The 21,301-nt window shown below is 37.9% G+C and overlaps 1 protein-coding gene across 6 annotated transcripts in view; it reads left to right on the top strand.

The window, feature by feature from the left end:
- The window catches only part of RIPK1 (receptor interacting serine/threonine kinase 1), a 42,061-nt gene extending 20,789 nt beyond the window's left edge, over positions 1 to 21,272 (top strand). For all 6 annotated transcript variants that reach the window (XM_081827751.1, XM_081827750.1, XM_081827752.1 and 3 more), the window contains 5 exons: positions 9,284 to 9,360; positions 12,837 to 12,933; positions 13,807 to 14,373; positions 15,601 to 15,744; positions 17,485 to 21,272. In XM_081827751.1, the coding sequence (XP_081683877.1) occupies positions 9,284 to 9,360; positions 12,837 to 12,933; positions 13,807 to 14,373; positions 15,601 to 15,744; positions 17,485 to 17,771 (1,172 nt within the window). In that variant the 3' untranslated portion in view covers positions 17,772 to 21,272. The remainder of the gene's footprint in view (positions 1 to 9,283; positions 9,361 to 12,836; positions 12,934 to 13,806; positions 14,374 to 15,600; positions 15,745 to 17,484) is intronic.
- Positions 21,273 to 21,301: the final 29 nt, after the last annotated feature.

The raw sequence follows: 21,301 nt of genomic DNA, 5'->3' as shown, positions 1-21,301 counted from the left end.
ATATACAATGGAATATTACTCAGCCATCAGAAAGGATGAATACCCAACTTTTACACCAACATAGATTGGACTGGAGGAGATTATGCTAAGTGAAATAAGTCAAGCAGAGAAAGTCAATTATCATATGGTTTCACTTGTTTGTGGAACATAAGGAATAGCATGGAGGACATTAGGAGAAGGAAGGGAAAAATGAAGCGGGGGGCGGGAATCAGAGGGAGAGACGAACCATGAGAGACTATGGACTCTGAGAAACAAACTGAGGGTTTTAGGGGGGTGAGGGTATGGGTTAGCCCGGTGATGGGTATTAAGGAGGGCACATACTGCATGGAGCACTGGGTGTTACATGAAAACAATGAATCGTGGATCACCACATCAAAAACTAGTGATGTATTGTATGGTGACTAACATAACATAATAAAATAAAATTACAAAAAATAAAAAAAATAAAAAAAAAGAGGGGCACTTGGGTGGCTTAGTTAAGCCTCTGCCTTTGGCTCGGGTCATGATCCCAGGGTCCTGGAGTCCCAGGATCAAGCCCTACATAGAACTCCCTGCTCCGTGGGGAGTCTGCTTCTCCCTCTCCCTCTGCCTGCTGCTCCCCCTGCTTGTGCTCTCTCTGTCTCTTTGTGCCAAATAAATAAAATAATATCTAAAAAAAAGAAGAAGAAAAGAAATAACAGAAATATCCCTTATCCTTTTATTGAATTTACCCCAATGATAACATCTGGCCAAACTATAGTATAGTATTACAACTAGGATATTGACATTGATATAGTCAGATACAGAACATTTCCATCACCACAAGGGGTCCATTATGTTGCCCTCCTATAGCCACACCCACTTTCCTTCCCAACCCCACCCCCCTCCTTCACCTCTGTGGATCACTGAACTGTTCTCCATTTCTATCATTTTTTTGTCATTTCACAAGTTACATAAATAGAATCATAAAATACTTTTTGGAAACCCTTTGGGATTGGCTTTTTGCCACTCAGCATAAATCCCTAGAGATTCATCAAGGCTGTTCTGTGTATCAATGATTTGTTCCTTTTCATTGCTGAATAGTATTCCATGGTGTGGATGTACCACAGTTTGTTTATTCTCTCCTCAAAGGAAATCTGGTTTGTTCCCAGTTTTTGGCTATTATAACTAACACTGCTGTAAATATTCATGTTACAGGTTTTTGTGTGAATATAAGTTTTTATTTCTCTGGAATAAATACCCAGGAGTGAGATAGCTAGGTTGTATGGTAGTTTCATGATTGTTTTTTTGTGGGCTTTTCTTGCCACTGTTTTCCAGAGTAGTTGTACCATTTTATGTTCCTACCAGCAATGTGAACCACCAGTGATCCAGTTTCCCTGCATCTTTTCTAGCATTTGGTATTATCACTATGTCATTTTAGCCATTCTGATAGGTATGTAGTGATATCTCACTGCAGTTTTAATTTGTATTTCTCCAATGGCTAATGATATTGAATATATCTTTTTTTGTGCTTATTTGCTATCTGTCTCTCTGTTTTGGTAAAATGTTGCTTTAATAACTTTTGCCCACTTTCTAATTAGATTGCTTGATTTCTTTTTACCGTTGAATTTTGAATGTTCTTTATATATTCCATATAGTATTCCTTCATTGGATATGTAGTTTGCAAATGTTTTCCTCCAACATATAGTGCTTTTTTTTATTCTCTTAGAAGCATCTTTCACAGAGTAAAAGTTTTTGATGAAGTCTAGTTTATTAATTTTTCCTTTTATGGATTGTACTTTGGTGTCAAGCCTAAAAACACTGTCAGGGTTAGATTTCAAAGATTTTCTAATATGTTTTGTTCTAAAATTCTTACAGTTTTACATTTAAGACTGTGTTAAGTATTTTTTTCTATAATTGTCAAGGAAAATTTTTAATTGATAACCAAAGAACAATAGCACAGAACTAAATATTTGGTTGTCTTTCTTGCCAGTTATTCAATTTAGATTTTATTGGAAAAATACCACAATCTATTTTGAGTTAATTATTTTATAAGATATGTGGCTTAGGTTGAAGTTCATTTTTTGCCTATGAATATCATCTTGTTCCAGCACCATGTGTTGAAAATCTATCTTTCCAGGGCACCTGGGTGGCTCAGTTGTCTGCCATTGGCTCAGGTCATGATCCTGGAGTCCCGGGATCAAGCCCTACATAGAACTCCCTGCTTGGTGGGGAGCCTGCTTCTCCCTCTGCCTCTCACCCTACTTGTGCACTCTCTCTCAAATAAATAAATAAAATCTTTAAAAAAAAAAAAAAGAAAGTATCTTTCCTCCATTGAATGGCTTTTTCTTCTTTGGCAGAAATCATTGGGATATCTCTATGCATTTATTTTTGGGTTCTCTATTCTGGTCCATTGATGTGTGCATCTATCCCTCTGCCAATACCCACAGTCTTAATATAGTGATATGTCTTAAAACTGTATAGATTGATTCCTCTCATTTTTTTATTTAAAAAATTCTTTTAGCTACTCTGTTTCCTTTGTCTTTCCATATAAAATTTAGAAAAATCTTGTCTAAATCTACAAAAAAAAATCTTACCCAGATTTTGATAGAAATTGTGTTAAATCGGTATATCCATTTGGGGAGAATTGAGATCTTTACTATATTGAGTTTTCTAATCCATGAACACATGGTCTCTTCATTTATTTATATCTTCTTTGATTTATTTTATCAGTGTTCTATAGTTTTCAGCATACAAGTCCTATATATTTCTCTTTTTTGAGCAACTATAAGTATTTTGTATTTTAAATTTAGGTGTCCATTTGTTCATTGCTAGCTAGAATATAGAAATATAGTTGATTTTTTTTGTATATTAATCTTGTATCTTATGACCTTACTGAATTGACTTATTAGTTCTAGGAGTTTTTGGGATATCTTCTTTAGATTTTCATGTCATCTCCAAATAGAGAGTTTTATTTCTTCTTTTCTGATCTGTATGACTTTTATTTCCTTTTCTTACTTTATCACATTGGCTAGAATTTCTAGCATTATCTTAAATAAGAGCAGTGAGAGCAGACACCCTCACTTTTTCTCAATATTAGGGGAAAGCATTCAGACTTTCCATATGAAGTATGTTAGCTTTAGGTATTTTGTAGATACTCTTTATCACTTGATGAAGTTCACCATATTTAATCTTATTTTTCTGAGAATTTATCATGAATCGGTTTTGAATTTTGTCAAATGCTTTTTCTGCATTGATTGGTATGGTAATGTGATTTCCGTTCTTTTCATTGTTAATATGGTGAATTACATTGATTAATTTTTGAATACCAAACCAGCCTTGCATCCCAGGAATAAAACCTATTTTGTAATGGTGTTTGATTCTTTTAATATATTGCTAAATTCCATTTGCTAGTATTTTGCTAAGGCTTTTGCAAGTATAGTCATGAGGATATTGGTCTATAACTTTATGCTTTTTGTATTGTCTTTGTCTGGTTTTGATATCAGGATCAATATTGGCTCCATAAAAGAAATTGAGAAGTTTTCCCTCTTATTTTTTGGAAGAGAATGAGTGTAAGTAATGTTAATTCTTTAGAAGTTTGGTAGAATTCTCCGAAGAAACCATCCAGGCCTGGAAATTTCTTTTTTTGGGAGTTTTTAAATTTTAAAGTTGATTTCTTTAATAGTATAGGAGCTATCTAGATGATCTGTTTTACATCAGAGTAGTCTGTTTTATATCAGAGTAGTATATCAAATAGTTGGGTAGTTCTGGTTATGGTAGTTTGTATTTTTTGAGGAAATGATAATTCATTTAAGTTGTCAAATTTATATGTGTAAAGTTGTTTGTAGTATCTCTTATTATTGTTTAGATACCTGCAGTGTTTGTAGTGATATCCCCTGTTTCATTCCTGATACTGGTTATGTATGTCTCTGTTTTCCTCTGTCAGTCTTCCTATTGATCTTTTCAAATAACCAGCTTTTTGTTTCATTGATTTCTCCTATTGTTTTTATGTTTTCCATTTCATAGATCCCTGTTCTTTATCATTTCCTTTCTTCTACTTTTTGTGTTGTTCTTCTTTTTCTAGGTTCTTGAGGTGGGAACTTAGATTATTGATTTGGATTTGAGACCTTTTCTCATTTCTAATGTGTATGTAATGCCATAAATTTCCTTCTCAGCACTGCTTTAGTTATGTCCCACAAATTTTGATATATTGTTTTTTATTTCCATTTAATTCATTGCATTTTTAAATTTTCCTTGAGACTTTCTCTTTGATCTGTGCATTATTTAGAAGTATGTTGTTTAGTTTTTAAGAGTTTGGAAATTTTCTTGTTATCTTTCTGTTACTGGTGTCTGGCTTGATTTCATTTTAGTCAGAGAACACATTCTGTGTGTTTAACTTCTGTCAAATTTCTTGAGGTTTATTTTATGGCCCAGGATATGGTGTATCATGGGATATGTTCTGTGGACACTTGAAAGGAATGGATTATTCTGCTGTCTTTGGGTAGAGTGTGCTGTAAATCTTGATTAGATCCTGTTGATGCTGTTGTTGAGTTCTTCTATGCCTTGGCTGATTTTCTGTCTAGTTCTTTGAATTGTTGAGAAAGAGATGTTCAAGTCTACACTTATAATTGAGAATTTGTCTATTTCTGCTTTTAGTTTTATCGTCTTTTGCTTTATAGATTTTCCATCTCTGTTGTTTGGTGTATATATATTTAGGATTGCTATGTCTTGATGGATTGATCCTTTTATCATTATATAAATGTCCCTTTTTGTCTCCAGCAATCATCTTTTTTTTTTTTTTTAAAGATTTTATTTATTTGACAGTGAGAGAGACACAGCAAGAGAGGGAACACAAGCAGGGGGAGTGGGAGAGGGAGAAGCAGGCTTCCCACTGAGCAGGGAGCCTGATGTGGGACTCAGTCCCAGGACCCTGGGACCATCACCTGAGCCGAAGGCAGATGCTTAATGACTGAGCCACCCACGTAACCTCCAGCAATCATCTTTGCTGTGAAGTCTACTTTATTGGATATTAATATGGCCACCTTTCTTTCCTCTTACTCATGTTTATATGATATATCTTTCCCCGTCTTTTTACTTTAAATTGCCTATAATCATTATATGTGAAGTGAGTTTCTTGTGACAGCATATACTTGGGTCATGTTTCCTTAATCTATTCTGCCAATACCTGTCTTTTGATTGGTGTTTTTAGACCATATTAATTTAGTGTAATTTTGATATGTTAGAGCTCACATTTGCCATTTTATTTTGTTTTTTGTTCTTTCTGTTTTTCATGTCTCCATTTTCTTTTTGCTGCCTTCCTATGCATTCTTGAATATATTTAGAATCCCATTTTAATTTATCAATAGTATATTTTTCTTTTCTTTTTTTTAAAGAGAGCACATGCACACATGAGCTGGGGAGGGGCAGAGGGAGAGAATCTTAAGCAGGCCCCATGCCCCAGTGCAGAGCCCAATGTGGGGCTCCATCTTACAACCCTGAGATCATGACCTGAGCTGAAATCAAGAGTTGGACACTTAACTGACTGAGTCACCCAGGCTCCCCTGAATTTATCGATAATATATTTGAGGATAGTTTTTCCAATGGATACTCTAGGTGTTACATTATCTGTACATACTTTATCACAGTATACTTATATTATTTTACCAGTTTGAGTGGAGTATAAAAACTTGACTTCCTTTACTTCCCTTTACCTTCCTCTGTATATAATTGCCTTAAATAGTTCCTCTACATATATTTAGAATACATTGACATTGTTACAGTTTTGCTTCAACTGTCAGTGATAGTTTAGAAAACTCAAAAAGAGAAAGAGAGCCTATTGTATTTACCCATATTTTTGATTTCTGTGTTGTGGGGTGTTTTTTGTAGTATTACTTCTGACACTAAATGTGTCACAACTAGGTGTTCTAGAATTCAATTAAATTCTGACACTAACCAACTGGAGTTATTGTCAGATTCCACAGATTTAAGGGCTTAGGCCTGCTGTAAGATTGTCGCCACTTTAGACCCAGATGCAGATAGGATGCCAAGGCTACCCACACTTCTACTCCACCAAATACAAATTTGAAGGTCCTCATAATACCCCCTTAAGATTCAATAATTCACTAGAACTCATAGAACTCAGGAAAACATTTTACTTACATTTACTGGAGTACAACTCAGGAACAGCCAAAGGAAGAGATTCATTAAGTTATTGGTGGTGGGAGTGGTGTGCCACAGAGCTCTCATGCCACTTTCCCAACAATGTACTCACTCAATGTATTCACTACTGGAAGCTCTCCAAACCCCATTGTTTAGAGGTTTTCATGGAGGCTTCATTAAGTAGGCAGTATTGATTAAATCACTGGTCATTGGTGACTGAACTAAATCTCTAGTCCCTCTCCCCTCAGCTGGTACTGAAAGCGCCAGCCTTGTAATCATAACTAGGTCTTTCTGGTGACCAGCTCCAATCCTGAAGCTATCTAGCTTCTTGTCCTCATCCCTCTAGCCAGGAGCCATCTCATTAACATAGAAAAGACATTCTTACTGCTCAGGAGATCCCAGGGATTTGGGGAGCTCCATGCCATGAACCAGCTGAAGCTGGGAAAAAGAATAAATATTTATTTTTTAATTATACCACATGTGTTCTTTCTTCCTCCCTGATGTTCCAGGGTATCTTCTTTTTTTTTTTTTTTTAAGATTTTTATTTATTTATTTATTTATTTATTTATTTATTTATTTGAGAGAGAGAGAGAAACAGCATGAGAGGGGAGAGGGTCAGAGGGAGAAGCAGGCTCCCCGCTGAGCCAGGAGCCTGATGTGGGACTCGATCCCAGGACTCCGGGACCATGACCTGAGCCGAAGGCAGTCGCTTAACCAACTGAGTCACCCAGGCACCCTGGGGTATCTTCTTTTATCATTTCCTTCTTGTTTAGGAAGTTCCTTTAGCCATTCTTTTAGGTTGTTGTCTGCTAGGGACAAATTATCAGTTTTTTTTCATTTGAGAATGTCTTGGTCTTACCTTCATTTCTGTAGGATATTTTTGCTGGGTGTAGGATTCTGGGTTGACAATTCCTTTCTTTCAGGATTTAATAAATACCATGCAACTTACTCTGGCCTCCATGGTTTTAGTTAAGAAATCCTTTTTTTTAAACCTATAGGTAAGGTATTTTCTCTGGCTGCTTTCACAACTTTATCTTTCAGAGGTTTAATTATTATTTGTCATGGTATGAATTTGTTTGGGTTTATTCTGTTTGGGTTTTCTTTTGATTTTTGAATCTGTAGGTATATGTCCCTTCCCAAATTTGGGAAGCTTTCAGCCATTATCTCGTAGAGTACTTTTTTCAGCCATGCTTTCTTTTTCCTTTCTGAGGTAGGGATAACAAAAATACTAGATCTTTTGTTATAGTTTCACTTGTCCCTGAGGCTCTGTACACTTTTTTTTTCTCAGTTTATTTTCTTTCTCTTGATTAAATTGGGTTATGTCTATCATTCTGTCTTTCAGCTTACTGATTTTCCTCTGTCCCCTTTATTCTGCTGTTGAACTCATCCATTTTGGTTTACTATATTTTTTAATTCAAAAATTTCATTGAACTTTCTTTTATATCTTGTTTCTTTGTTGAGGCTTCCTGTTTTTTTATCTTTATTTTTTTTAAGATTATTTATTTATTTGATGGAGAGAGAGTGAGAGTGTGCAAGAGAGCACAAGCAGGGGGAGTGGCAGGCAGAGGGAGAAGCAGGCTGTGCAGGGAGCCTGATGTGGGACTCGATCCCAGGGTCCTGGGGTCATGACCCAAGCGAAGGCAATGGCTTAACCAACTGAGCCACCCAGGCATCCCTGTTTTTTCATTTGTTTTAAGCTTATTTGTAATTGCTTGTTGAAGCATTTGTATCATGGCTGTTTAAACCTTTAAACAGTGAATTCTACTATCTCTGGTATCTTGGTGTTGGCATCTATTGATTATCTTTTTTTCTCCAGTTTTAGATATTCCTGGTTCTTAGTGTGATGAGTGATTTTTTTCTCTTGAAACTTGTACATTTTCTTATAGTGTTAGGAGATTCTGGATCTTCTTCAAGCCTTCTCTTTTAGCTAGCCTTTTCTGACATGGCTTTGCCAGTGGAAGGGTGGCTGCCACCTTGTTTGACAGGTAGAGGGACGTCCAGGTTTTCTACTGAGCCCTGTTGACACCTGAGGTGGGGCGGTGGGGGGGCAGGCTCCTTGTTTGTACTGGTCAGGATGGAAGTTCCAGTGGAGTGCACCTGGTCTCCATGGACACTGCAGTGGAGGTGAAAGTTCTGACTCCCACTGGGGCCTCTCCTGATACTTCTCCACTGGAATGGGTGGGAGCACCTTATTACTGCAAAATAAGGGTGCAAGTCCAGTTTACCCTCATAGTCCATTGATTACCATCTGGCAGGAAGGAAAGACCTGGCTCCTTATTTGGCCTTCCCTGAGATCACCCTGGTGGGGATGTTGGAGTACCCTGTTACTGTTTCATGAGGTTGGAAGTCTTAGCTCTCCTTACTTGGCCTTTGCTGGTGAGGTTGCGAGTGGAGCCACAGTGTATTCTGTGATGTTTGGCTGGAGAATGGTTATTGAATAAAGGTCTTTTGTCTTGCTAGGCTGCCCCTTGCTTAGTCCTTTGGCTAGAAGAGGCTTTTGTTAGGCTTTTTTTTTTGGTGGGTTGCCAGCTTCCTTAAGGCCAAGTCTGGGATCTAAAAGGCAAAAAGAAATCCTAGTGAACTCATCGCCATGACTTTCCTCAGATCCCAAACTCTGTAGTTGGTCTGCCTTTTCTTTCCTCCTTTCAGACTCTTTTCATGTTTGTTTTATATGTGATATCTAGCAGTTCTTGTGCTTAGAGGGAGAAATGAGGAAAAGTATGTCTACTCCATCTTCCTGAAAGTGGAAGTTGCCTTTTTCTTTTAAAGCTAGCACCTCTTGACTCTTATATCAAATCCTTATTCTGAGTATTCTGTCCTATAATAATTCTGATCCCAGAGACATAGAAACAAGGAGTCCATCCATCCCTGTTCACTTGGAGAGTAATTCATACTAGATAGGGCTCTGTGCTGCAGCCAGAGAAACATGCTATTAGGCAGTAGCTCTTGGTTTTCAGTGTTATCTTGTCCCTCCTTCTGTCCACCTACTTATTGGTCTTACTAGTCTCTTCATGTAAGTCAGTGATTTGGCATTAAAATTTTTATTTTACTGCTTTGTCCACAGATTAAGGTAAGTAATTCAAAAATAATAGATTGCTAATATTTAAATTTTACTTTAGAAAATACTTTACTTTAGAAAATTTAAAGTATTATTTTTTTTATACAGGCATTGAAGAAAAATTTAGGCCCTTTTATGTAGTTCAATTAGAAGAAAATGTAGAAGACGATGTGACAAGTTTAAAGGTAGGTAACCTAGCAGGTACTCAAAGCATAACATATCAAAACATATATATTATCAATCTTGAAAACCAAGGCAATATAATTTGTTACTAAGATTTGAGGTAAGCGAGCTTGATAACCACTTGAAGAAAATTAGCAATTTTATACAGATATCATCAAGTTGGCATACTGGACCCATTCCTCCATCAAAACTAATGAAATGAGAAAAATTATATATAGCAATATGAAAACAAAAGCACAATGTCACTGGAATAGAATGGAAAGTACCGTAGGTGGATCAGTCATTTTGAAGAATTCTTGAAAGATAGAAAGCCAACAGAATTATATTTGCTAAGTCATAGAACAGAAGAAGAAAATGCTAACCCAAAACATAATGCTGAAGAAGAACTGGTGGAGCAAGCCTTGGGTCCGTGTGTACAAGAAACAGAATGGTCACCTGGGACATTGATGATAAGATTGTCATTCGGGAACCATGGTTGTGCCAGTTACAAAAGTTGGCTCCTCCCCCTGATTCCCTTGCACTAAGCAACAGATGAGAGCAGCATCTGCCTCAACTTGAAGCAGTGAAGTTGGTGTCTGGGGTCTAAGAGGTATGTCAAAGGTTGATACCAGCTAAGTAACCAAGAGAAACAAAGACCTTCCCTACATACACACTTAGAAAGCAAGTTGCTGGCCTAAGTCTTATAGCAACATGAGGGGAAGACTACAGTAAATAAAACAGGAAGGCATATGGAGATTTTAAAATAAAGATAAAAAACCAGAGTCAAGAATTACCAGACTTTTGAGGGATACCTACACTCTAAAAGGAGAGGTATCCAGTGGAAACCGTTCTTGGGCATCCAAAGGCCATCAGGAAGGATAGTTACTAAGGCTAAAAAAGCATTACCACAATAATCAGGAATATTTCATAATGATAAAAAGTTCAATTCACCAGGAAGATAATAACAGCTTTAAATATGTATATGCCCTAAATAACATGGCCTCAATACATACAAAGCAAAACTTGACAAAACTCAAAGGAGAAATAGACAAATTGGAGATTTTAATATAGATTCCTCACTGATAGAACAACTGGACAAAAAAAAAAATCAGTAAGGATATAGAAAATTTGAAGAACATGATTAACATTTGACTGAATGGAAAGAAATAAAACACTGCATTTAATAACTGCAGAATACTTACCTTTAAAGGCTTTTCCAAGAACATACAGAACATACTTTAAAATTGACCGTGCCCTGGGAAATAAAACAATTATCAACCAATTTAAAAGGATTGTAATCATATAAAGAATTTTCTCTGATTTTATTTCAGTTATGCTACAAATTAATCTAAAAATTAGAAAATCTCATGTGGTTAGGAGGTAAGAAGTATATTTTTAAATACCTGTGAATCAAAAAGGGAAATCACAATGGAACTTAGAAAAACTTAAAACTGAAGACTAACAAAAACACTACATATTAAAACAAAATGCAAATATGACTAAGAAAAAAACTTAAAGGAAATACCAAAATGTTAATTTTGTGCTTGAAGTGGAGGCAGTACGTGTAGGTTTCTTTTTAAATATAATTCTGTACATTTTCTATATTTTCAATAATGAGTAGTATCACTTTTATAGCAAAAAAGAGTTTCTTTTTCTACTTTTTTTTTATTTTGGTAAAATATACATAACATAAAATTTACCATCTTACCCATTTTTTCTTTTCTTTTTTAAAGATTTATTTATTTATTTTAGAGAGTGAGCGTAATCACACATGGGTGGAAGGAGGGCAGAGGGAGTGGGAAAGAGAGTCTTAAGGCGACTGGGTGCTGATCGCAGAGGCTGACACAGGGCTCTATCTATATCATGACCTGGAGATCACGACCTGAGCGGAAACCAAAAGTCAGTCCCTTAAAGGACTGCACCACCCAGGTGCCCCACCATCATACCCATTTTTAAGTGTACAATTCAGTAGCATTAAGTACACTCACAATGTTGTACAAACGTAGCTAGTATCCATTTCCATTTTTAAAAATCCCAAACAGAAACTCAGTATCCATTAAATAAGAGCCCCTCATTCCTCCCTTTCCCCAGCCCCTGGTAACATTTAATTCCAGTTTCTGTCTATGAATTTGCCTCTTCTAGGTACCTTACAGATGTGGGGATCAGACAGTATTTGTCTTCTTGTGTCTACCCTGTTTCACTAAGGGTAATGTTTTCAAGGTTCATCCATGTTGTAGCATGTGTTAGAGCTTCACTCCTTTTTAAGGCTGAATAATTCTCCATTTTATGTGTCTATCACAGTTTGATTATTGATTCAGCTGTGATGGATACTGAATTGTTTCCACCTTTTATCTGTGAATAAGGCTGCTATGAACATTGGTGTATGATTTTTTTTTTTTGAGCTCTTCCCTTCAATTCTTTTGGGTATATACATAAGAGTGGAATTGCTACGTTGTATGATAATACTATGTTTAACTTCTGAGGAACCATCAAATTGTTTTCTATAATGGCCCTACCATTTTACATTTCCACCTACAATGCACAAGGTTCCAATTTCTCTACATTCTCACCAACAATTTTCATGCTCTGGGTTTTGTTTTGTTTTTTAAATAATAGCCATTCTAATGAGTGTGAAGTCATATATATCTTACATGGTGGTTTTAATGGATATTTTCTTAATGACTAATGATGTTGAGCATCTTTTCATGTGCCATTTGTAGATCTTCTTTAGAGAAATGTTTATTCAAGCCCTTTGGTCATTTTTGATTTGAGTTGTTTTACTATTGAATTGTATGAATTCTTTATATAATCTGGATATTCATCCCTTATCAGAGATACATGATTTGCAAATATTTTTCTTCCTATTCCATTTCACTCTCTTGATGGTGTCCTTTGATGCACAGAGGCTTTAATTTTGATGTTGTCCAGTTTATTTATTTTTATTTTGTTGCCTATGTTACTGGTGTCCTATCTGAGAAATTATTGTCAAATCAAATGTCATGAATCTTTCCCCCTATGTTTTCTTCTAATGTTTATGTGGTTTGAGCGCTTAAGCTTTGGTCCATGTGAATTAATTTTTGTATATATTAATGGTAAGGGTCCAGCTTCATTCTTTTAGGTGTGGATATCCTGTGTTCCCCCATTGCATGGTCTTGGCACCCTTGTTGAAAATCAGTTAGCCATGCAAGGGTTTATTTCTGGGTTCTCTATTATCTTCCATTGGTCTCTGCCTGTCCTTTGACCATTACCACACAGTTTTGATTATTGTAGTTTTGTAGTAAGTTTTGAAATCAGGAAGTGTGAACCCTCCAAATTGGTTCTTCTTTTTTAAGGTTGTTTTGGCTATTTGGGAAAAAAGTTTATTTTTAAAAAAAGATTTATTCCTTGTAAGAGCTACAGGAAATCTCTACCATTTGAAAAGATTTGTTTTTCTTATAATAATTTTCTGGAACTATTTTCTACTGCTTACTAAGGTGTACATTTATGCTGTTAATTACAGAAAGAGTATCCAGACCCAGCCCAAAATTCATTTGTGAAGAGAATGCATTCTCTCCAGATTGACTGTACAGCAATACCTCCAAGCAGGTCAAATTCAGGTAACATCCAATGATTGAAAGTAATGTATTCACTTGTTTGTTCATGCATTCACTCTATTCTCAAAAATACTCTTCATGACCGTAAAGAAACAGAAGAAGCTATAAAATATTTAAAGAAATTTATAATATATTTGGGAGTAAAGATACATATATTTGAAAGAGTAAATAGCAGTGTATTCACCAAAATCACAAAGCATCCTGAACATAAGAGGCCTAACATATCTGATAGGAAGAAAGTGACGGCTCAGGAACAAGAGGGGATGTGTGTGGAAGCAAGGTCCTTGAGGTCAGGGATGACAGATTCAGAGAACAAGCAGAGAGGTTGATCTCAGATTCAAGGAGGGATACTTTTTTCATGATAACTAAAGGAAAAACAGAGTATAGGATATTGAAACCACTTTATTAGCTATCTGTCTTAGGACAAATTAACCTCTTGTAAACGTCATCCATCAAGTCATGATAATAATTGCTCCTGCTCTTACAGGGCTTTTAAAGAATAAAAGAATCCATGGAAAGTGCTTAACACCAAGCTGCTCCTGTTCTTATTGTGTAGCCCTGCATCCCATCAAGGAGACAGCCACCTTCTCTGCTACAACACAAGTCCCTCTCTTCCTTGCTCATTCCTGTGACACTCACATTTCTGTTGCCTGTTAAAATTTCCCTAGTGCTCTCTCACCACCATGCAGGTACTTCTACGAATTACCTATATAGGTAATATAGGTAGGAAGAGGACCATCAAGTAAATGCTTTTTTATTTGTTCGCAAACGTTTCAGTATGTTATTCTGAGATACAGATATATGATGGTGCTCAGCTTTTATTTTACTTCTTGTTGCTTTTTGAAACTCTTTCCAATGTTGATCATTTCTTCTCAGCCCCAGAACAGCCCAGCTCACTGCACAGTTCCCAGGGACTTGGGATAGGTCCCGTGGAGGAGTCCTGGTTTGCTCCCTCCCTAGAGAACCAGCAGGAGGAGAATCAGCTCAGCTTGCAGAGTAAACTCCAGGAGGAAGCCAACTACCATCTTTTTGGCAGCCGCATGGACAGGCAGACAAAACCGCTCAGACAGAATGTGGCTTATAATAGAGAGGAGGAAAGGAGACGAAGGGTCTCCCATGACCCTTTTGCACAGCAGAGACCTTATGAGAATGTTCAGAACCCAGGAGTAAAAGGCCTTCCTTATTCTAGTGCAACCAGTCCTGGTAATGCACTACACCAACCCACAGGGCTAACCAGCCAACCCCAAGTACTATACTGGAACAATGGACTGTACAATCCATTCCCTTTTGGAACAAGACCACAGGATCTGGGAACAGCAGGTTCAAGAGTTTGGTATGGGCCAAATCCAAGCCATATGCCAAGCGTGCATAAAACTCCAGTGCCTGAGACCAACCTACTGGGAAATACACCCACCCTTCCATTCATCTCCGTCCCATCAAGAGGTAAACAGTTTCTTTAGCTACAATTTTTTTTTTTAAATGTTTCTGAAAATAAAGCAGCCATTAGCTCTGTTGTAGACTCTAAGGTAACAAGGGTGAGTTGCTTGTGGTGTTCAGCCACCAGATGCAATTTGCAACCGTGGAATAGTCTCCATCAGACCACTTGGCCTCAGTTCAGGTGGGATTCATTGCAGCTGCCTGCAAGTGTTGGGTTACAGGTCCTTCCTTGTAACTGGTAGGCATTGTCTGCTCTAATCTGCATCACAGTGGTCCCATTGTACCCAATCTGTGATGGAAGTGAAGGTCACTGCTTGTGTTCTTTTACTTGCTTGCTGTTTTCTGAAGGTTACGAAAGAAGTCTTGGATATTTTGATTCTTATCTTATATAGGCCAAAGACTGCCATTTGTGATGAAACCAAAATATTGGGCTACCATCACCACCATTTATCTCCAGAGCTCTTTTCATCTTCCCAAACTGAAATTCTGTACTCATCAGACACTAATTCCCCAGTCCACCTCCCATCCTGCGCAGCCACCATTCTACTTTGCGTCTTTATGAATTTGACTACTCTAGGGTACTTCATATAAGTGGAATCATACAATCTTTGTCCTCTTGTGACTGGCTTATTTCACTGAGCACAGTGTCCTAAAGGTTCATCCATGTTGTAGCATGTATCAGGATTTCCTTCCTTTTTAAGGCTGAAAATATTCTATTGTCAGTACATAACACATTTTGCTTATCTGTTCCTCTGTTGATGGACATTGGGTGGCTTCCACTTTTGGGCTGTTGTGAATAATGCTGCTATAGACTGGGGTGTATAAATCTTTGTTTGAGGCCCTGCTTTCATTCCTTTGGGTATATACCCAGAAGTGGAATTGCTGGATCTTAGGGTAATTCTATTTTTAATTTTTTTGAGGAACCTCCATACTGTTTACCACACCATTTTGTATTCCCACCAGCAGCACACAGGGGTTCCAGTTCATTCACATCCTTGCCAACACGTGTTATTTCTGTTGTTGTTTTGTTTTTGTTTTTGTTTTTATAGTAGTCATCCTGATGGATGTGAGGTTGGTTCAGTTACATTTTAAAGAAGAAAATTTCAAAGGTTGGCATAGGATAAATAATTTAAATTATACATCTGGAGTAAAGCTCTGCCCTTTTACCATGTTGTATTTATTTCTTTTGCTTTCAGTCTAGATATACTTACCTGTGTGTTTCACTCTATTCAGATGAGTCTGCAAAATGTACCATATACAACAGTGCTGGCATTCAGGTTGGAGACCATAATTATATGGAGATTAGTGGAATGAGTTCAGTGCTACCAGACATGAACTTGAAAGAAGAGCCAGCTTCTAAGTACCAAGATATCTTTGGTAAGATGCCCTTTAAGGACCTGTCATCTAGCAACCTGAAACTTTCTTACTTGTTTAGAGGGATAGAGTGGAATCCTGAAATTTTTCCAATTATTTTCCCTGAAAGTTGCCCCATGTTTTCTCTGTAAAATGTCTCTGTAATTTCCGTATAATTCCTTTGTGGTTTATTTATGTTTAATATGGGGATAATTACAATATCTAATTCACAGATTGGTTATGAAAATTAAATGAGTCAATATGTATAAAGAGCTTAGAACACTGCCTAACACATAGTAAGATCTATGAAAGTGTTGAACACATCATCATCATCATCATGATCAATATCACTACTCAGACCTAAGAGAGGTAGGTCCCTCAGGTCTTCATCAAAAGGGATTCTGAAAAGATAGAAGACTATGCCCTCAACAGCACCTCCGTTATAAAAACAAGAGAGCTTTCTCTTACAGGGTTCCACTCTGCAGGCTCATAACATTAATCCCAAAACACAACCTGGGAAACAGGCATGAGGCCAAAACAATGGGATTTAAGAACGCAGCTTTATGATTAACCCCAGGGCTGGCAAAATGTTTCTGTCAAGTGCCAGATAGTAAATATTTTAGGTTTCACTGGCCCTGAGGTCTCTGTTGCAACTACTCACCTGACATTGCAATGCAATAGCAGCCACAGACAATATGTACATATGTACGTGGCTGTGTTCCAGTAAAACTTTTTTTACAAAAACAGGCAGCAGGCCAGATTTGGCCCAGAGGCCATAGTTTGCCAATCCCTGGCCTAATCCATATGAAGAATAGTCCTTAGAGAGGAGGTTCCTAACTCTTGGGGTGACACAGGTACCCTTGAGAATCTGATGAAACCCAGGGTCCCTCTCCCGGAGAGGTGTTGACAAAATTTGGGACGTTTTTGGACTGCTGACATCCAGTGGTGTTGACAGAAATGCATTGTGGGGAGCTAAGGAAAGAATGGGAGTTGCGGGGCGAGGGGGGATGCTAAGGAAAGAGTGGGCATGGGGAATGAGATGTCTTTTTCCTTATATTGAGCTTACTGGGCTGGGATGAGGATCAAGGAAAATGTGTGTGGTGGTGATTTTATACTTTAGTTTCTTTTTGTTATTTTTATGAAGGCCTAAGAGGAAGGAACCAGTAGAAAGGGAGGCTGTGGCTGTAGGAGAAGAGAAGATAACACTTAGGGTAAAGGAGAGAGGAGTCCCAAACAGACCTTGAAAAGTAGATACCTCATTCCTTAAAAGATAAGGGAAGGCATTGTAATTGAAAAGTTTGCACTTGATGGTCTTGGTTTCCCTAAGTAAGAGGAAAGTGAACTGTAGGGGGCAGGGGATCAGGAATTGAATGACCTTGATTCTGGCCAGATATAAGTAGACAATGCCAAAAGGAACAAAAATGGTGTTTTCTTCCCTCTTTACATCAGGAAGGTCTGATATTAACAGGGCCACTGGCTAAGGTTGTATAGAACAGCCTAGTAGCCAAGCAGGGCTTTTATTCCCAATGCCATCAGCTGTAGCTCGGAGAGGTATCTGCTAAGAGGAAGAGGTTCTCTATTGTACTCACATAAACATTCCAAATGGGCTTCCAGACATGTAAAGTATCACCTCACGGGTCAACAACTCTATAATTAATAAGTTATCTTTTTTATTGTCTCCTGATACTTTTTATACAGGTTTTTGAAACTAGAATGTTCAAATGGGTTATAGCCTGATGCCTTCTTCTCTTTTCTGTTTGGCAGAAAATATCACTAGTCTGACTGATAAACATCTGAACCCAGTCAGGGAAAATCTGGGAAAGCAATGGAAAAACTGTGCCCGTAAGCTGGGCTTCACTGAACCTCAGATTGAGGAAATTGACCACGACTATGAGCGAGATGGACTAAAAGAAAAGGTTTACCAGATGCTCCAAAAGTGGCTGATGAGGGAAGGCAATAAGGGGGCCACGGTGGGAAAGCTGGCCTATGCGCTCTACCAGTGTTCAAGAATAGACCTCCTGAACTATTTGGTACATATCAGCCAGAGCTAACTCCAGAAGGGGCTTTGGCAGCATGAGGTAATCTCCTCACCTAGTAAGTAACCCGCTGGAAGTGTGCTGCCTCAGATCCTTCAGAATTCTCTCCTCATTGATACAGGTTCTCTGCATAAAAATCTCCCGCATTCCATAGCTGGAGAATGGGAAAGAAATCTACAGCGAACAACCTACTAACCAGGAAGACCTATTAATGGCTGAGACCCACTCCAAAAAGAAGCCTAATTGGGTTTTGAAAGGGAGAGATCCTTGAGGAAGATAATTTTCTTTCAGTTCATTCCGTAACCTTCCGCAATGACATTCATTTAATTTCCTGGAGTTTTGTTTCAGCAAGAGAAAAAAAAATTCAACTTTCTTATTTTATGCTCTCTTCTCCACATAGGTTCCTGTCATCACCAAAGTACAGTGAAATTGTGAGTTCTCTTCAACTAGTTTTTTTTTGGTATTCTAACCACAGTTCATTCCAAAACTCTAAGGTCTGTTAACTTCAGTATCAAATGTTGTGTCAGTCACCACAGGCTTCAAGAATTACATGCAGTCTCCACTCCATAAATTAACTGAAGGGATTTTAAGGAGTACTAAAACAGAAAAAAAAAAAATAGAGAACAAAAATATCAGAATTTTCCAGGTGGTTGTTGCAAGGAATTACTACTAATTGTAGTGACTACATCAATTCTTGATGAAGTTTTTAAGTTCTTTCCTAGCATTCTGATACTTTATGTACTTTCCCAACCTCTGTGCCCTGCAGAGGTTGCAGGGAATATTGATCTCTTCACACCTGGCTGTGACTGGAGCTTCAGGGCTGATCACTGTTGAGCAGCTTCCTCAGCTTACCCCAGGATACTGTAGAAATATTTTCATTTTTTTCTGTGAGCTGCTGTGATGTAAAAAAAGGATGCTTCAAAGTCTGATAATTGTGCTTCTAACACTGGACCTTTCAAAGCCCACCCGAAACTCAGGAATGAGTGAAAGGAACCAGAAGACTAGAAGACTGAAGGCAAGCAGCCCATCCAGTATCACTGCCTGCATGTGGCTAAACAGAGAGGGTGTGTCATTGTGCTCCGCCCTTCCAGGAAGGAGGGAGAGAAGGATGCAGTATGGTGACTCTGGATGTCAGAACAGATTCTAGGGTCTGGTGGGCTGATAACAGTATTGTGGTTGGTGATTCTAAAATCCCGCTAGCCCCAGCTGACACACACACACACACACACACACACACACACACACACACCCCAACACCTGAAGTGGGACTGTAAAACAGAATTTCTCAACTTCTGCACTATTGGCATCTTGGGCCAGATAATTCTTTGTTGTGGGGGCTGTCCCGAGCATTGTAGGATCTGGATATCTGAAAGTATCCTCTACCCACTAGATGTGAATAGTGCCATTCTCCCCTCCTCCTGTCCCCAGTTGGGACAAGCCAAAATGTCTTGAGACATTGCCAAATGTTCCCTGGAAGGACACAGGTGCCCCCGTTGAGAAGAGCCCTGCTACAAAGTAATGAACCTCAGTCTCTTACCCACACATATCTAGGCTCACTACTTAGTTGCCACATAGCATTAGATCACACAGACCGAAAGAAAAATTGGATGGAGAAAGAGTCCCAGGCTTTGGTAGAGAGGAGTGGGTGGATGATTGCTTTTCTAAATGTATCCCTTGTACCTCTATCCTAAGTGTTTAAATTCTCTAAATTCCAAAGCAATTGGATGATCAATGTTAAGAGGCAAAAATGGTATTTTTAATGGACTTTTAAAAAAAAAATTTTGTACCTCAAATATAAGCAACTGAAATGATGTGTTTGTATAAATGAAACCATTTGGGCTTCTCCACTTAGGTTGGCATTTCCTATACGTACTCTCCCTTTCACCCTCCTGCTATTAGCAGCCAAGAGGAAGCTGAGAGTAAAAAGAAGAGAAGCTTCTGGACAGCTTTTTGGCTCTCAGGATAAAAATGCGCTGCTTTGAGAGCCTGCAGCCCCGCTGTCCTTCAGACATGGTTCAGAAGTCTTTCTTTCAGCCCCCACTCTCTAAAAACTGGACTGAAAAGAGCCAAATTTGTATCTGAAGAGTTTCAATACAAGAAAATCAATTGGGCAGAAAATCAATTAAGTGAGATGGCACGGACTACAAAATGAGAAATCATACTTGGTTCTGCAAAAGACCCTAAGATTTCTACTGTAAATAACGCCCACTTCCAACTCTTACAGCTTGTGAAATCAGCGGGTTTTCCACTTGCTGTGGTTACAGTATTTGTTTGGGGTCCATCATATGAAGTTAGGTCTTCAGGAATAGTTCTTTCTTTCTCAGAAAATGTTTTAAATAGTATTTCGATGTACATTTTAATGTGTGTTATTTACAAACGTTTTTCTTTTATAATAATGTGAATAAAACTAGGTGTTACTAAGATAAATGACTTAGGCAATTGCAGGTAAAAATGTTTTGTGTCAGCAGCAGGCTTTGACACTACAATGGAAAACAAGCTGAACCTGACTTTATGTAAAAACTTCCTTGCCAGAATGTGCAATCATAGATGATATTGTTAGTATTTTAGTATTGGTTTCTCTCCATACAAGAATAACCATGTCGGGATGCCTGGGCGGTTCAGTCGGTTAAGCATCTGCCTTCGGCTCAGGTCATGATCCCAGAGTCCTGGGATCGAGTCCCGCATCTGGCTCCCTGCTTAGCGGAGAGCCTGCTTCTCCCCCTGCCTGCCGCCCTACTGCTTGTGCTCTCTCTCTGACAAATGAATAAATAAAATCTTTAAAAAAAAAAAAAAAGAAGAACCATGTCAACAAGATCGATTCTTTTAGTCACATCTGTTGTAGGATTAAAAAAAAAAAAATCCACTAACTGCCAAAACTGAATTTAATACAACACCGCGGTTTAAATTTTAAATTTAACCCTTCAGGTTTTAGGGTTTTAGGGGCAGGAAGTGAAAGATTAATGATTTTTACCCATTGCAATCAGGCAGGGTTAATGTGCAATTTCACTGCAAAGGACTGAAGTCAAGAAAACAACAACAACAACAAAAGAACAAAGCAAAACACTAGGTGTCTATGTGGTCAAGATTTTAGAAATATGACTACAAAGAAATCACTGAAGGCCTAATGCTAGTCCAGTGAATTCCACAACAAATAACAATCCAAGTACAGGTTGTGAAATCAAGCAGGCTTAAATTCTCGTCTGCCACTCCTTTGCTGTGTATGGAGGGCCTGCTTCCTAACCTCTCTTAGCCTCAATTTTCTCTTCTAGTAATAGGGCAATAAAGTTGATGTGAGGATCAAAATAATGCATCATACCCAGCACAGTTATTTTTAAAACTGTACAATAGTGTTATACATAAAGGACTAGTTCTCAATTGTGCACTTAAAAATCAATTGTGACACCAATAACCTAAAGCCTCACAGTGCTAATCGTTTCTGCTTCTCGGTAGGATAACACGCTAAAATTGTACAATTATTTTTACTCTCATGATCTCTGACCAGAAATCCCAAATCAACGTCTCAGGAAAAAAGAAGGAAACCTTGA

The sequence above is a fragment of the Leptonychotes weddellii genome, chromosome 8 (genome assembly GCF_054177405.1).
Source record: "Leptonychotes weddellii isolate Sample4059 chromosome 8, ASM5417740v2, whole genome shotgun sequence".
Lineage (NCBI taxonomy): Eukaryota > Metazoa > Chordata > Mammalia > Carnivora > Phocidae > Leptonychotes > Leptonychotes weddellii.
This window is presented reverse-complemented; position numbering and strand designations above follow the sequence as displayed.